The sequence below is a fragment of the Theropithecus gelada genome, chromosome 4 (assembly GCF_003255815.1).
Source record: "Theropithecus gelada isolate Dixy chromosome 4, Tgel_1.0, whole genome shotgun sequence".
NCBI lineage: Eukaryota > Metazoa > Chordata > Mammalia > Primates > Cercopithecidae > Theropithecus > Theropithecus gelada.
Genome location: NC_037671.1, coordinates 20,833,893 through 20,851,751, shown reverse-complemented (window position 1 = coordinate 20,851,751; position 17,859 = coordinate 20,833,893). Strand labels below are relative to the sequence as shown.

Genomic DNA, 17,859 nt, shown 5'->3' with positions numbered 1-17,859 from the left:
AGAGACCTGGGTTCTTAAGTCTAGTTGAGCTTTACTAAATGGTTATCTCGGCTGTATAATTTAAACTTTGAGTTCCCCTTTTCTCCAAAATGATGAGGTAGACTTAATAATCCTGAGGTCCTTGTGGCTTAATAAATCTCTGATGCTCAATAAAACATTGAGTTTGTTTGCTTCAAACCGTGACCTGCAGTATATGGATCATCAGCTAACTAAATGTTCTCATTTGAGGAACATTCCAAAGATCAACTATTTGCTGCTTTTTTTTTTTTTTTTTTTGAGTCTCATTCTGTCACCCAGACTGGAGTACAGTGGTGCGATCTCAGATCACGGTAACCTCCGCCTCCTGGGTTCAAGCGATTCTCCTGCCTCAGCCTCCAGAGTAGCTGGGATTACAGGCGCCTGCCAATGTGTCCGGCTAATTTTTGTATTGTTAGTAGAGATGGGGGTTTCACCATGTTGGCCAGGCTGGTCTTGAACTCCTGACCTTGCGATCCTTCCGCCTCAACCTCCCAAAGTGCTAGGATTACAGGCGTGAGCCACTGCGCCCAGTGTTTTTTTTGTTTTGTTTTTTGTTTTTTGTGTTTTTTGGAGATGGAGTCTCTCTCTGTCACCCAGGTTGGAGTGCAGTGGCACGATCTCAGCTCACTGCATCCTCCATCTCCCTGGTCCAAGCGATTCTCCTGCTTCAGCCTCCCGAGTAGCTGGTATTACAGGCACGAACCACCACGCCCAGCTAATTTTTGTATTTTTAGTAGAGATGGGGTTTTACCATGTTGGCCAGGCTGGTCTCGAACTCCTCACCTCAAATGATCCGGCTGCCTGGTCCTCCCAAAGTGCTGGTATTACACGTGTGAGCCACCACACCCAGCAACTATTTGCATTTTTTTAAAAACAGCTCTACCTCTGAGTTAAAACTGATTTTTGTCAAATTATAAACTTTAAAATATTAGCCTTTCCCCAGTGCTATATGCTCTTTAAGAGCATAGTGCTCTTGGCCAGGCGCAGTGGCTCACGCCTGTAATCCCAGCACTTTGGGAGGCTGAGCAGGCGAATCACCAGGTCAGGAGATCGAGACCATCCTGGCTAACATAGTAAAACCCCGTCTCTACTAAAAATACAAAAAATTAGCCGGGCGTGATGGTGGGCACCTGTAGTCCCAGCTACTCGGGAGGCCGTGACCTGTAGTGTATGGATCATCAGCTAAGTAAATGTTCTCATTTGAGGAACATTCCAAAGATCAACTATTTGCTTCTTTTTTTTTTTTTTTGTGAGTCTCACTCTGTCATCCAGGCTGGGGTCCAGGAGAATGGCATGAACCCAGGAGGCGGAGCTTGCAGTGAGCAGAGATCACGCCACTGCTCTCCAACCTGGGTGACAGAGCGAAAGTCCATCTCAAAGAATAAATAAATAAACAAAAATAAAAATAAATTTAAAGAAAAAAGAGCATAGTGCTCTTAAAATTTGAACTGTAACTATTTTAAAGGCTTTTTTTTTTCTTTGCTGCCATGTTCCAGGTTATGTCTGTTAAGTGTTTTTGTTGTTGACACAGTGCTTTAGAATTATTCTGATGCAAAAAAAAAAACAACAATTATTCTGATGCAGTAGCTGAAACCAATGCAGAATATGCTGATTTTGTAACAATTTTACATCGTGAATGCTTAGGCCAGTTTTCAGTTAATAGAACTACCTCCGTAGTTTAAAATTATGATAAATTAGGCCGGGCACGGTGGCTCATGCCTGTAATCCCAGTACTTTGGGAGGCCGAGGCGGGCGGATCACGAGGTCAGGAGATCGAGACCATCCTGGCGAACATAGTGAAACCCTGTCTCTACTAAAAATACAAAAAAATTAGCCGGGCGTGGTGGCGGGCGCCTGTAGTCCCAGCTTCTCGGGAGGCTGAGGCAGGAGAATGGCATGCACCCGGGAGGCGACAGAGCTTGCAGTGAGTGGAGATTGCGCCACTGCACTCCAGCCTGGGAGACAGAACGAGACCCTCTCTCAAAAAAAAAGAAAAAAAAAAATTATGATAAATTAGAGCTATTTGTTCTTTTATATTAATAGGAAGCATTAGTTCAAGATAAATTGCTTCGAGATTAGGATTGCATTTAATGAGTTAGTCACATAACTGATAATGATGGTTACCAAAATTAAAAAAAAAAAAGCAGTTCATTTTGAAGTATATATGAAAATAATTTTGACTATATTCTTAAAGCACTTTTGTAATCATAAATCTAAATTAAGGGATTCTAGATTCTTGTTTCTAAGGAAACTTTTTTCAACCAAGACCCTTTTGTTTTCAACATGATTACTTTGTTTTGCCAAATGTTTTTGCCAAAATTTTTGCTTTATTTAGTTATTTTACAATGTTTCCCTGTGTTTGGGACAGTTGTGATTCTTTCAAGTGATTGTTATGGTCAGTAGAGAGCACTGACCGATCCTTATATTCCAAATAGTATGCTGTTGCTTTTATTTCAACAGTGTAGTACAGACCCTTGTATGTATATAGCCTGAGGTTGCCCCAGCTTTCCCCTGAGATGACTGCATCAGGGAAGATGGCTGAGGTTGGAGACCTCAGATATGGCTTACAGTTCTGACCTGCCATTATCTGTGTGATGGTAAGGTTAAATCATTTCATCCTTTAAGGCTTAGTTGCCTCATTGCTCAAACTGAGAGTGGGCAAGAGAATCTTCCTTGTAGTTTTGCTATTCTGTCTTCCTAAGCCTATCTCAAATCTCAGTCAAATAGTCTACCCCAAAATATGTATCAGCTGTCTGTATGACAGTGGTGTAAGGCCTGGCCCAATTATGTTGGTTCCTATCCCCAGCTAAGAGATTTCTTATTTTATTTAATTTTTTGTTTGTTTTTTGGAGACAAGGTCTTGCTCTGCTGCCCAGGCTGAGGTGGAGTGGTATAACCAGAACTCACTGCAGCCTCCATCTCCTCCTCTCAAGTGATCATCCCACTTTAGTCTCCCAAGTAGCTGGGACTACAGGTGAACACTATCAAATCCAGCTAATTCAAAAAATTTTTTTGTACAGATGGGGTCTTGCTATGTTGCGCAGGCAGGTCTCGAACTTCTAGCTTCAAGAGATCCTCCTGCCTCAGCCTTCCAAAGTGTTGGGATTACAGGCATGAGCCCAGCCAAATATTTGTTTCAATGATTCTTTATGTGAAAAATTCTTTTTTTTTTTTTTTTTTTTTTTGAGACGGAGTCTCGCTCTGTCACCCAGGCTGGAGTACAGTGGCCGGATCTCAGCTCACTGCAAGCTCTGTCTCCCAGGTTTATGCCATTCTCCTGCCTCAGCCTCCCGAGTAGCTGGGACTACAGGCGCCCATCACCTCACCCGGCTAGTTTTTTTGTATTTTTAGTAGAGACGGGGTTTCACCATGTTAGCCAGGATGGTCTCGATCTCCTGACCTCGTGATCCGCCCGTCTCGGCCTCCCAAAGTGCTGGGATTACAGGCTTGAGCCACCGCGCCCGGCCTGAAAAATTCTTTATAGACAAGTGAATTAAATTTAGTATACCATTTTTGAGATTCAATTTAGTGTTTTATTGTGCTTATGTATGTGAGCTGTCCATTTTAATGTGTGTTAAGCTTAAAATAATTATTTTCCCTGTATGCTGTTTAAAAAACAAAATGCTTGTCCTTTGTGTTTATTTTTTCCTACCAGAGAGATGATGAGGATGGTGATGATATGGATAGTTATCAGGTATTGCTACTGCTGTCAATCCTGTGGCATGGGGCACAGCTACTGCTAATTGCCAGCATTCGCAAAGCAGAGGCCAGGGAGGAGGAAGGAGGGCCCTAGAGCGAGAATATGCAGTTTTTCACTTGCTTTTGATTTGCTTTATATGTATTCAAACACAATACTATTTCTATAGATTGCCTTGTCAGTTCAAAATTTGTAACCAAATACTGCCTTTTTGCTATGCCATCTTGATTTACTGTCTTATTGCTAAGCAATATCATTATCACTGTATTAAAATGGATGATCTGGAGACTGATTTGAGTAATAATAAAACTCCAGTCTCCTACAAATTAATTAATTAATTAATTAAAAAATGGATGATCTTAAAATGTTGTAGTTATCCATCCATAATCTTTTAGATAGACTCTTACCTTTCCTATGCTAAAGTGCATTTTGCTCCTTACATCCAAGAGCTAGTATTGTTGTAATATGCCATTTTACTTCACAAGACTTTCGCTGAATAGGAAAATTGGAGACATTTTATGCACATAATTGTGTTTTGTTTAGCCAGCTTTCTTCTCTCATTTGGGTAACACTTAGTTCTCCATAACCTATAGAATTTAAATCTCAGCCTTTTCTGGTTGGAAATCTAGAAAAAATATATAGATGTACAAATTGAGATTATACCTAGTCAGCACTGACTGGCCTGATATCATGGAGTGTGGGGTTATGTATAAATTGTCAAAGCAGCAAACCAAGATGAAGCTTTCTGGGTTTGGTGCCCAGTCTTTGTACGGATTCTCCACACACATCGTCAAATGATGTTTTCCCAGTGTGCCTTCCTACATGTAAAATGTGGGTACAGTGGCTGGGCGCAGTGGCTCACGCCTGTAATCCCAGCACTTTGGGAGGCCGAGGCGGGCAGATCACAAGGTCAGGAGTTCGAGACCAGCCTGGCCAACATGGTGAAACCCCGTCTTTAGAAAAAATACAAAAATTAGCTGGGCGTGGTGGTGCGCGCCTGTAATCCCAGCTACTTGGGAGGCTGAGGCAGGAGAATCGCTTAAACCTGGGAGGCAGAGGTTGCAGTGAGCCGAGACTGTGCCACTGCACTCCAGCCTGGGCAACAAGAGCGAAACTCTGTCTCAGGGGGAAAAAAATGTGGGTACACTGTTGGTAAAGTTTCAGAGGTAAAGGTATCTATTCTTGATGTAACGTCTTAAGTGTTACACTAGAATTAGGCAAGTCAAAGAGCATTTTTAATAGAATTGATGGATTTTCTTTCCCTACTCATAATTCCACTAAGAAGAACCTTTAAGGGAAATATCAGTATCCCCTTGAATCTCAGCAGTGCCATTGACTAACGTCCTGCGGCTGTTTGTGCGCTTCCTGGCAGGTTTTTCACAGTGCAGTCCAATGACTGCCTAGGGGATTTCTTAAAGCATGGCTGACTGCATGTTGGGGTTTGCATGGGAGATTTTTGGTTAGCCTCATGGTGGTGGTTGGAAGTAAAATGTTTGTGGCAAGTTTGAAAAGTTCTCTGCTGACCTACTCTTTGCATTTCAGAAAATCTGTGTTATCAGATGACCACTGAACTATGAGCTATGAAAATGCCTGTCATTTTCCATTCCATTTGTTGTTACTTGGTTTGGGCTGTGTTTGTGCTGTCCTTCTGTTGGGATCACAAATCCTGCAATGAATAGCTACGATTTAAGTATATATACACTCATCGTAAAAAAAAAATCTGACAGCTGGTATAGTTTGAGCTTGTCTTGCTTTTAAGTGTAATTATCCTTGTGGAGATCCAGGGGCTCTGATTTCTGGGCAACAGCATCCTTGATCAACATGCAGTGTTATTGAGGCCTCTCTGCTTTCTTGCATATTAATCACACAGCAATGTTCAATAGCTTTTCCTAATGAAAAATTTCCTAGTCAATTTAAACATCTTTTTAAAAAAGAAAGAAAGAAATCGTTGTCTGTACAGTCTACAGGAAAGTATTTTCCCTCCCTGATGTTAGGAAGAAGACTTAAACTGCGTAAGGGAGAGGTGGTCAGATGCACTCATTAAACGACGAGAATACTTGGATGAACAGATAAAAAAAGTCAGCAATAAAACAGGTATGTGAGATCAAACTCTCTTTTGGGGAGTATCTTTTTCACTTTTACACAATGGCAGTAGGTTGTTTTCTTCCCCTAACTGGACAGTAGTATCTTATTTTTGTTGTTGTCATTGTTGTTTTAAGACAGGGTCTCACTCTGTCACCCAAGCTGGAGTGCAGTGGCAGGATCATATCTCACTGCAGCCTCTAACTCCTGACCTCAAGAGATCCTCCTGCCTCAGCCTCCTGACTAGCTGAGACTACAGGCACAAGCTACCACACCCGGCTAATTTTTAAACGTTTTGTAGATGGGGGGGGTCTCACTTTGTTGCCCAGGCTGGTCTCAAACTCCTGGACTCAAGTGATCCTCCCACTTCAGCCTCCCAAACCGCTAGAATTGCAGGTGTTAGCCACTGTACCCAGCCTGTTTAGTTTTGTGAACTTGTAACAGTTATAGACATTAGTCAATCATATTATACATTGTTGGTTTAAGAAGCCTCCAAATTTGAAAGTGATACATTTTCATAAAACTCTGAGTTATCTCATAAAACTGTGACATTAAATGTCAAATTCAAATTTCATTTTGATGAACACAATGTGATAAATACCAGTATGTCAATACAAAGTACTTTAGGCACCAGGACCTAGGACATACAGCAACTGAATGAGCAGGTCAGCACCTATCCACTGTTGGGCCATTGCCATGCACTCCGCTGGTTCAGGGTGGCCCCTGCAGCTCCATTCACTGCCACCCACCTCCAAGGGTGCAGCTTGCTTATGCTAGCAGTAACCACTTGGATTCTATAGTAGAAATATGCACTTAAAATCCTTAGTCTCTCATCCAGATATCATGGTCCACTCATGTGGTTGGTTCTGCAGCAAAGAACACACACATCATGCATGTTAATCCATTTCATGTAGAAGCTAGCGGAAAGTCTCCCTCAGGAAAACACCTTGGCTCGACATGTGGTGTTGCCTTGTGTATGTGCTCAGGCTGCTAATGAAAACTCACTTTGACTGTACCCAGGGAGCCCCAGAGTTGAATTATGAATAAGTGGATTTCAAAGTGTATCAAATAAAATCCCATTCATGGTAAGCCTCAAGGAAAATAAAGGTGATTTTACAGAGTAAGGAATATGGTGGGTTTTTTATTTTTTATTTATTTATTTTTTTTTTTGAGACAGAGTCTCGCTCTGTCGCCCAGGCTGGAGTGCAGTGGCACGATCTTGGCTCACTGCAACCTCCTCCTCCCGGGTTCAAGTGTTTCTCCTGTCTCAGCCTCCTGAGTAGCTGGGACTACAGGTGCCCGCCACCACACCCGGCTAATTTTTGTATTTTTAGTGGAGACAGGGTTTTACCATATTGGTCAGGCTGGTTTCGAACTCCTGACCTCAGGAGATCTGCCCACCTCGGCCACCCAAAGTACTGGGGTTACAGCCGTGAGCCACTGTGCCCAGCCTATGGTGTTTTTTAATCCTCTGTCTTTGTAACATCATGTATAGTTCTGTAAAGCAGTGTCACGTCCATATTTCATTTGATCCTTCCAGCAAGTACATGAAGTAGACATGACTTCTTTTATCCCTGTTTGACAGGTTAGGGAGACTCATCTGTTGGATAACTTCCCCAAGTTACAGAACCAGCAAAATAACCTAAGTCTCGTAATTGCTTTTCCAATGCCCTTTCTGCTATTTCTGACTTATGGTTCCTTAAATTGGTGTCACAGCCCCTCTCAGCTCCCTATATATGCTCTTGCTTGAACTTCAAAAACTCATATCCATTTTAGGGACATAGTGGATGTTTAAGCCACTTACAGATAGCACTGAATGAAATCTCTTTATTGTTTTGTTTGCTTGTTTTTTGAGACAGGGTCTCTTGTCTGTTTTCCAGGCTTTAGTACAGTGATGTGATGATAGCTCACTGTAGCCTTGAACTCCCAGACTCAAGTGATCTTCCCACCTCAGCTGCCCGAGTATCTGGGACTACAGGCGTGCGTGCCGCCACCCTTCCCAACTATTGCTTTTTTTTTTTTTTTGGTAGGGATGGGGTCTCACTATGTTGCCCAGGCCAAAATCTGTTCCTTATAAATCGAGAAGTCATACTTTCTCTCTTGTTGGCATTGATCCCCTCATTTTTTTCTGCAGAGAAAACAGAGGACGATGTGGAGCGGGAAGCCCAGCTTGTGGAGCAGTGGGTAGGGCTGACCGAGGAAAGGAATGCTGTACTGGTGCCGGCCCCAGGCAGTGGGATTCCTGGGGCACCTGCCGACTGGTAAGGCTGCCCTCCCTTCTGTGCAGACCGAGGGAGATGAAATGGTATAGGTCGCCTGTGGCAAGAGCCATGCAAGAGACTTTCCAGGATTGTCACAGAAAATGCCAACCAGCTGAACTGCTTAGGGAATGTCCACTCATCTCTAGTGCTTCCATCCCTTTTTTCCTTCCCCATTGAAGCCAACTTTCTCCCACAGGAAGCCAGAGAGCATTGATTACCTGGCCAGGAATCACATATCCCACTCCTCTATTCCTCTGCATAAGCAACTTGGACATTGTTCCCTGATCTCCAGAAACTCTTTTATCTTGGCTAGAAAGTATTTGAAGAGGGCAGAAAATACATTAGTGGAGCTGTCTTTTTGGTAGTACTGTGAGAATTAGAGATAATGTATATAAAATACCTTATATATGATAATATTATCTTATATATTATAATGTGTATAAAATACTTTTCATACCCATTTGTTAAATCCTAGCTGATGCTGCTTATTCTCATTCTCATTTTTATTATTATATATCCAGGGCATTTAAGAGAAATCAGATTCCTTTTGAACACAGAATGTACATGCCCAGATAGTCTTTTTTGAACAGGCATAGGAACATTAGTGACAATACCCGCATCTCTAATGATAAACGGAAATGTAATCAATTTCGTGGTCTATTTTCTGAAACTAGAAACTGAATCTGCAGGCACATAATTTATAACCTGATGTTTCTCCCTGCAGTTCCTGCTGTTATGCTGGAATCCTGTAGGTCTCTTGCAGTAATTCTACCAGCCACTTCTTATGGACAGCCTGCTCACCCCAATCTTGTTCTGGCCCTCAAAACCCTCTCTAGACAGTTCTTCTCCCTACTTCAGTCTCTCTGGTATAAAGTGTTTTGAAACTTCAGATCATCTTGAGTGTTTGTAACATGTAGGCCTGGGTGTCATCCCTAGTTATTTTGATTCAGAAGAGAAAGGAAGGACCTGCGACTCTTCTTTTTTTATTTTTTTAAGTAAGAATTTGCTTTTTTTTTTTTGAGACGGAGTCTCACTCTGTCGCTGAGATCTCCACTCACTGCAAGTTCCGCCTCCCGGGTTCACGCCATTCTCCTGCCTCAGCCTCCCAAGTAGCTGGGACTACAGGCGGCCGCCACCGTGCCCGGCTAATTTTTGTATTTTTAGTAGAGACGGGGTTTCACCGTGTTCACCAGGATGGTCTCGATCTCCTGACCTCGTGATCCGCCCATCTCGGCCTCCCAAAGTGCTGGGATTACAGGCGTGAGCCACCGCGCCCAGCCAGGAATTTGCATTTCTAAAGGGACTCTTCACTTTCAGAGGCCTCTGAGGCGGTTCTATTGCAGCTGGGCAAGTTGGGGTTTTTTGTTTGTTTTTTATTTTTTTGAGGCAGGGTCTGTTTCCCAGGCTGGAGTACAGTGGCACGATCTCAGTGCACTGCAACCTCCATCTCCCAGGTTCAAGCCATCCTCCCACCTCCCAAGTAGCTGGGACCACAGGCTTGTACCACCACACCCAGCTAGTGTTTTTTGTTGTTTTTGTTTTTATTATAGAGACAAGGTCTCCCTGTGTTGCCCAGACTGGTCTTGAACTCTTGTCCTCAAACCATCCTCCTGCCTTGGCCTCCCAAAGTGCTGGGATTACAGGCATGAGCCACCATGCCCATCCCTGGTCCAGTTTTTGATAAAACACTGCTTGGTCTCTTCTGTACACAACCCTACCTCCTTTCACACATCTTTCATTCTATCCTCCTTTCAGCTTTTGTTTACTTCTTCTAGGCTCTGATCCTGTCCTGTTACCACCCTAATAACATCCCCCTTCCCTTTCCCTCTCACGGGAATTATTTTTAGAAAGGCTTAAAATAATCTTTGTTTCAATTAATTGCATGTAACTCATATAACTGGAAGTTCTTTTGTGTAAGTCATATAATTCCCATGATTTATGTCTACAGGGAAGTCAAGAAATATGAAAGTATTTCATTAGTGGAAACTGCATCTCCACCATGGTTCTCTTTGCTTCCACGGCTCTGCGGTGTTTTATCAGCTAACAAGATGTAAAATACATATTTTGTTATGATTAAATGTTGTTATTAAATTTAGGATCCCACCTCCTGGAATGGAAACCCACATACCAGTTCTTTTCCTCGATTTGAATGGTAAGTAGACACTTAAAGTCACAGGGATTATTGTATTTAATTAAGGTTTGTAATCTATTCAGACTCACCTTATTTTGATCCTTAAATCACTCTTCTAATCATTCATGTGCCAAATTAGGTGACATTTTTGTTCTAATTAAATGTACGTAAGCATGATTATGTGGATAATTTTAAAAAGAGCACATAGGGTGATTGAGAACTGCATACAAGAGCATTAACACAGTTGCTCTGAAACAGCGGACATAGAAATTACCCTGGAAAGTAATCACCCCCAGAGATTCTGAGTCTTTAGGCTTGGCAAGGGCCTATTAGTCTGCATTTCTGACTAGTGTTCTTAACTCTCCTCAAACAGTTTTGATGGCAGAAATGATCACACTATAACGCTGCCTTCAGGGTTGTCCTTCATACTGCAATTACATGGAACCTGGGCAAGTCTAGAACAATGGTTTCCAACGTGCTTTAGCGGAGCAATCCTTTTCTAGACGAAATATTAACCGGAACCCCACGTGTAGAAAACAACCGCAGAGCTGCTGAGTTTGCGGTGGGCAAGCTCCTGGTACATCCTTTGGCAGGGCCCTAGGGCTCCTCAAAACACAGCCTGAAAACCTCTGTTCTAGAAGGAAGCCCACTAATGGATGGAAGACACAGGGAGGGTGGCTTTGGCTCTTCATATGAAGAATTTTTTCTTTTTAAAGCCTAGATGTTGAATGTATGCCTCATAAGATAGTGAGTTCTCTGTCTTGGGAGGTATATAAACAAAGACTAGTTGGCCATTTACAGAGATTTGTGAAGGGTAAACCCCATATTGGATAGGACGTTGGAAGAAGATAATCTTCATATTTCTCCCAGTGCTCAGAACTTTGATTTAAATAGGTAATTTAACTGCTAAAATCTCTAATTTATAGTAAGTTATTAAGTAGGATAACAAACCAAACAGTTTACAGGAGGAATTGACATCAGAAAGCAGCAAAATTCTAAGATTTGTTTTGTTTAGGTTTTTTTGAGACAGAGTCTCACTCTGTCACCCAGGCTGGAGTGCAGTGGCGTGATCTCAGCTCACTGCAACCTCCGCCTCCTGTGTTCAAGCAATTTTCTGCTTCAGCCTCCCAAGTAGCTGGGATTACAGGCACCCACGACCACGCCCGGCCAATTTTTGTATTTTTAATAGAGACGGGGTTTCACCATCTTGGCCAGGCTTGTCTTACACTCCTGACCTTGTGATCCACCCACCTTGGCCTCCCAAAGTTCTGGGATTACAGGCGTGAGCCACCGCGCCCAGCCTCCAAGGTGTGTTTAATGAATATATTTGTACCTAGGACAACAATAGAATATAGTCATTCCGTCTTATAGGAGACTCACAAGGCAACTTTTTGGCTCCTATTGTATTTTTGAAGAATAAAAGCGGCCAGGCGCGTTGGCTCATGCCTGTAATCCCAGCACTTTGGGAGGCTGAGACAGGTGGATCACGAGTTCAAGAGATGGAGACCATCGTGGCCAATGTGGTGAAACCCCATCTCTACTAAAAATACAAAAATTAGCTGGGCGTGGTGGTGCACACCTGTAGTCCCAGCTACTTGGGAAGCTGAGGCAGGAGAATCGCTTGAACTTGGGAGGCGGAGGTTGCAGTGAGCCGAGATTGCGCCACTGCACTCCAACCTGGGCGACAGAGTGAGACTCTGTCTCAAAATAAAAAAGAATAAAAGCTGTGGGGCATGGTGAGCTCATGCCTGTAATCCCAGGGCTTTGGGAGGCCAAGGCAGGAGGACTGCTTGAGTCCAGGAGTCGGAAACCAGCCTGGGCAACAAAGCTGGACTGCATCCCTACAAAAAATTTTACAGAATAGCCAGGCATAGTGGTGTGTACCTGCAGTACTAGCTACTCAGGAGGCTGAGGCGGGAGGATCTCTTGAGCCCAGAAGTTCAAGGCTGCAGTGAGCTATGATCAGGCCATGCACTCAAGCATCAGCAACAGAGCAAGACCTTGTCTCAAAAAAAAGCCAAGTACAGTGGCTCACAACTGTAATCCCAGCACATCGGGAAGCCAAGGCAGGAAGATGCATTGAGTCTAGGAGTTCAAGACCAGACTGGACAACATAGTAAGACCTCATCTCTATTAAACATAATAATTTTTAAAAAAGAAAAAAAACTGTTGTGAGTCTTGGAGTCTCTATTTCAGCTGCAGGATAAGGAATGAAAGAAAAAGTAAAGATGTGTTATGTGTAAACGTCAACTGTAGGCTGGGCGCAGTGGCTCATGCCTATGATCCCAGCACGTTGGGAGGCCGAGGCGGGTGGATCACGAGGTCAGGAGATCGAGACCATCCTGGCTAACACGGTGAAACCTCGTCTCTACTAAAAAAATACAAAAAAAAATTAGCTGGGCATGGTAGTGGGCACCTGTAGTCCCAGCTACTCGGGAGGCTGAGGCAAGAGAATGGTGTGAACCCTGGAGGTGAAGCTTGCAGTGAGCCAAGATCACGCCACTGCACTCCAGCCTGGGCAACACAACAAGACTCCGTCTCAAAAACAAAACAAAACAAAACAAACACAAAAAACGTCAACTGTAAAAAGCATATATTTAAATTTTTGGTGTTTGCTGAAAAACTGACTTTCCCCTACTGTTTTTTCTGTGCCCCTGATGTGGTTAGCGGATGACCTCAGTGCCAATGAGCAGCTTGTCGGCCCCCATGCGTCCGGCGTGAACTCCATTCTGCCCAAGGAGCATGGCAGCCAATTTTTCTACCTGCCCATCATAAAGCACAGTGATGATGAGGTAATTCACCTCCATGTTTCTCTTAAAAGGCTTCAGATTAGCACAGAAGCCTGTGGGCCTGCTTTCCCACTCAACTGCTATAGTTTGCTTTGGGGAGAAAGACTGGGGCCTTTAAAAAACAGAACATTTGTGTTGCTGTTTTAAAAAGGTGAGGAAAGAAATATATTTGATTACAGTGATTTGAATTTATTTTCTTTCTCTTGTATGCCCTGTAAAACTGCTACGGCTGACCTGTGTCTTGTTTCCGTCTCTTCATCATTCCCTCACTCGTAGGTTTCAGCCACAGCCTCTTGGGATTCCTCGGTGCATGATTCTGTTCACTTGAATAGGGTCACACCACAGAATGAAAGGATTTACCTAATTGTGAAAACCACAGTTCAACTCAGCCACCCTGCTGCTATGGAGTTAGTATTACGAAAACGGATTGCAGCCAATATTTACAACAAACAGGTAATAACAGGGCCTGATTCTGCCATTCTGGCTCTGAGCTCAAAGTTTTTTCCCCCTGTCTAGCACAAAGCAGTGTTTTTTGGTGCTAATGTAGGGGATGTGCAAAACATGACCATCCTGGCCGAGTTAGAGTCTGATTCTCATTTATCCAAGATAGTGGGCATTAGGATAGCAGAGGTCAATGTCATCCAGTAAGGGCATTCTCACCTTGACTGATTGGAGAGGTATAATCCTACCAGGCGGTGAAGCTGTGATATTTCACTGTTTGAAAAGTAGAAAAACGGAGGCTGAGAGATTAAGTGCCAGGTCCAGGCAGGTGAGTGACAAAACCAGGACAAAAGGCAGACTCCAAACAAATCCCTATCCTACTGCTTTGACGGATGCCATCTCAGAGGTTCTGTCAGTGAAACTGATCCTCTCCAGTGTTGTTCTAGCCATCTCAGGAAAGACTGATTAAACCCTGGAGAGATCACAGGAAGGCAGCAGATGGGAGAGAGAAGCAACCACAGAAATCCTGAACATGCTACAGATTCTGTAGTCGAATTCCCAACTAACAGCTGGACGTTAGTGTCCCTTGGGGTTGGAGACAGGGATTCTTAGCTTCAGTTTTTTTCTGTTGTATGCTGATTATTGTGCATATCAAAAACATATTAACTGGTAATGCTTTTACAATTTGTAAAATACGAAATAACTTACCTTTGTTACATAGCTTAATCCAGCTTTTTTTTTTTTTTTTTTCCTACCAGAGTTTCACGCAGAGTTTGAAGAGGAGAATATCCCTGAAAAATATTTTTTATTCCTGTGGTGTAACCTATGAAATAGTATCCAATATACCAAAGGTAAAATATATGCTACTTTAGGCCGGGCGCGGTGGCTCGTGTCTGTAATCCCAGCACTTTGAGAGGCCGAGGCGGGTGGATCATCTGAGGTCGGGAGTTCAAGACCAGCCTGACCAACATGGAGAAATCGTGTCTCTACTAAACATACAAAATTAGCCGGGTGTGGTGGCACATGCCGTAATCCCAGCTACTCAGGAAGGCTGAGACAGGAGAATCGCTTGAACTTGGGAGGCAGAGGTTGTGGTGAGCTGAGATCGCGCCTTTGCACTTCAGTCTGGGCAACAAGAGCGAAACTCTGTCTCAAAAAAAAAAAAAAAATTATATATATTAAAAAATATCAATATCTAAATAATGGAGAATGTGTTCATTCTCCAGATTTCTAAAACATTTTCTTACCACACTTTGGATGAAAACATTGTTCACATCAAAGTATTGTCATTTCCTTCCTGTCCTTTTAGGCAACTGAGGAGATAGAAGACCGGGAAACGCTGGCTCTCCTGGCAGCAAGGAGTGAAAACGAAGGCACGTCAGATGGGGAGACGTACATTGAGAAGTATACTCGAGGTGTGCTGCAGGTGGAAAACATTCTGAGTCTTGAACGGCTCCGGCAGGCAAGTAACTGAATATCTGGACCGAGAATGAAATCACCAGCCTTCACCCCCAGTGGACAGATATGAATTTACTTACCAAATACCTCACTAAATCTATCAGAGAAGGAGCACTTGAGCCATCTCTGTTGAAAGGACTCTGGCAAAATAGTAACCAAAATAAAAATAGTGACTAACTTTTATTGAATACTCCCTACTTGCCAAGCACTGAGCCTGAGCAATTTAGATATATTATTTCATTTAATCTTCAAGATAACCCCCTGAGGTAAGTACTGTTGAAATCCCCATTTTCAAATGACAGAATTGAGGCTGACAGAAGTTAGCTAGCTCACCCATGGTTCCACAGCTAGGAAGGGGTACAAAGTCAGATGTAAAGCCAAACAGCTTGACTCCAAAGGGCATATGCTTAACCACAGACTATTACTGTCTCCCTGATTTTTAGACCTGACTTAACTTTTGAGGTGACAACAGGACATTCAAGAGAAAATAATACACTAAGTAATGGAACTATAAGACAAGATATGTCATTTCATAGGAGCAGTAGTTGACATTATGGGGGGTGGGTGTTGATTAATAGGAGGAATGTAATTGGCATCTGTCAGAAAAATCTTCCCTTAGTGGAAATCCCACCTGAATTGCTGCATGAGCAAAATACAAACAGCATCACACTTCATTGTCATTTTGCAAATTAGATATATGGTTAGAGGTACCTCTTCTACATTTCTCTGTCCACCTGTATAAAAATTTCACAACATAAATATCTTTCATTCTGCTGTTTTCCTGGTTTTATTTACTTGTTTGTTTATTTTTGAGACAGAATCTTGCTCTGTCGCACAGGCTGGAGTGCAGTAGCGCGATCTCAGCTCACTGCAACCTCTGCCTCCCAGGTTCAAGCAACTGTAGTGCCTCAGCCTTCCAGAGAGATGGAACCACAGACACCCGCCACCACGCCCAGCTAATTTTTGTATTTTTTAGTAGAGACGGGGTTTTACCATGTTGGCCAGCTGGTCTCAAACTCCTGTCTGTGATCCACCTGCCTCAGTGATCCACCTGCCTCAGCCTCCCAAAGTGCTGGAATTACAGACGTGAACCACCACACCCTGCAGTTTTATTTATCTTAAAAAAATGTTTTTGAGGCCAGGCGCGATAGTGCATGCCTGTAATCCCAGCACTTTGGGAGGCTGAGGCAGGTGGATCACGAGGTCAGGAGTTTGAGACCAGCCTGACCAACATGGTGAAACCTCGTCTCTACTAAAAATACAAAAATTAGCCGGGTGTGGTGGCGTGCACCTGTAATCCCAGCTACTCAGGAGGTTGAGGCAGGAGAATTGCTTGAATCTGGGAGGCAGAGGTTGCAGTAAGCCGAGACTGTGCCACCGCACTCCAGCCTGAGCAACAGAGCGAGACTCTGTCTCAAAAAAGTTTTTGATAAATTGCTAAGCAAATAATAATAAATGGGTAAAATAATATTTCAGTTTTATAAATGTGTGTGTATATAGAACTGATGTAGTCTATATTTAAATCTATAAATATATGTTACTTTTATAATTAGAATAAAACATAAAGTAATGGCCGGGTGCGGTGGCTCATGCCTGTAATACTAACACTTTGGGAGGCCGATGTGGGCAGACTGCCTGAGCTCAGGAGTTCGAGACCAGCCTGGGCAACACAGTGAAACCTCGTCTCTACTAAAATACAAAAAAAAAAAAAAAAAATTAGCCAAGTGTGGTGGTGTGCGCCTGTAGTCCCAGCTACTCGGGAGGCTGAGGCAGGAGAATTGCTCGAACCTGGGAGGCGGAGGTTTCAGTGAGCTGAGATCGCATCACTGCACTCCAGCCTGGGCAACAGAGTGAGACTCCATCTCTGGAAGAAAAAAAAAAAAGTGTTATTTTCAAATTATTGTGTTTACAGGCCGTCACAGTCAAGGAAGCACTTTCCACCAAAGCCCGGCACATTCGGAGGAGCCTCAGTACACCAAATGTTCATAACGTAAGTGCATCCTGCCAAGGATCTGCTCCTATGTGACATGTCTCAGGCTCTGGGGTGGGGGAAGGTGGGGTTCACACAGTGGCAATAGAGCTTATGGCCCTGGTGTGGGCATCCCGAAGTGTAGCCTGCTTCTCTGTACCAGGGACGCACACCAGGGAGCACAGTTGTCTAAGACTGAGCCATTTGTTCAATCTTATGAATTCCTGTTCAGCAAGTTATCTCCTTGAAAGAAGTTCCTTAAGATATAAATTGAGTTTAGTTGGTTAGAGATGGTGGAGTCAGCTATGAATCCTGGCAGCTGAGTCCCTGGATGCTGGCTGTGCCAGGGTCAGCTGCATGTAGGCACTCTTGGAGTGCCTAGTTGTTCCTTTGACCATTTTGATTATTCTTCTCAACCAGTTCATCTAGAAAATCCAATTGACAGAAACTGATTCTAGCAGGGGGGGACACTGTCACAGAGACAGATTAGTGCATGGACCACTTCAAAGCAGCCGCTTCCCAGAAGCAGCTGAGTAGAAGTAAGGTCTTTCCAAGGAAAACCATAGGCTTATTTGCCTCCTGTTCTCCAGAATTGCCAGAAAATTATTTTAAACATGATGACCACTTACAAAAATTGTCCTCCAGTGGGCTACAGAGCAAATCCCAGTAATCTTTATCACACAGATTACTTCTTCTGACCACAATGCGTTTATTAGAAATAGATGCCGGGCGCGGTGGCTCAAGCCTGTAATCCCAGCACTTTGGGAGGCCGAGACGGGCGGATCACGAGGTCAGGAGATCGAGACCATCCTGGCTAACACGGTGAAACCCCGTCTCTATTAAGAAATACAAAAAACTAGCCGGGCGAGGTGGCGGGCGCCTGTAGTCCCAGCTACTCGGGAGGCTGAGGCCGGAGAATGGCGTAAACCCGGGAGGCGGAGCTTGCAGTGAGCTGAGATCCGGCCACTGCACTCCAGCCTGGGTGACAGAGCAAGACTCCGTCTCAAAAAAAA

At 43.5% G+C, this 17,859-nt stretch overlaps 1 protein-coding gene across 5 annotated transcripts in view; it reads left to right on the top strand.

Moving 5' to 3' along the window:
- The window catches only part of KIF13A (kinesin family member 13A), a 233,685-nt gene that overhangs the window by 197,281 nt on the left and 18,545 nt on the right, over nt 1-17,859 (top strand). For 3 of the 5 annotated variants that reach the window (XM_025383017.1, XM_025383018.1, XM_025383016.1), the window contains exons 26-34: nt 3,674-3,712; nt 5,710-5,809; nt 7,932-8,058; nt 10,155-10,210; nt 12,857-12,981; nt 13,255-13,431; nt 14,178-14,270; nt 14,729-14,881; nt 16,790-16,867. In XM_025383017.1, coding sequence (XP_025238802.1) covers nt 3,674-3,712; nt 5,710-5,809; nt 7,932-8,058; nt 10,155-10,210; nt 12,857-12,981; nt 13,255-13,431; nt 14,178-14,270; nt 14,729-14,881; nt 16,790-16,867 — 948 coding nt within the window. The remainder of the gene's footprint in view (nt 1-3,673; nt 3,713-5,709; nt 5,810-7,931; nt 8,059-10,154; nt 10,211-12,856; nt 12,982-13,254; nt 13,432-14,177; nt 14,271-14,728; nt 14,882-16,789; nt 16,868-17,859) is intronic. The other 2 variants (XM_025383020.1, XM_025383019.1) reach the window with 1 other exon arrangement.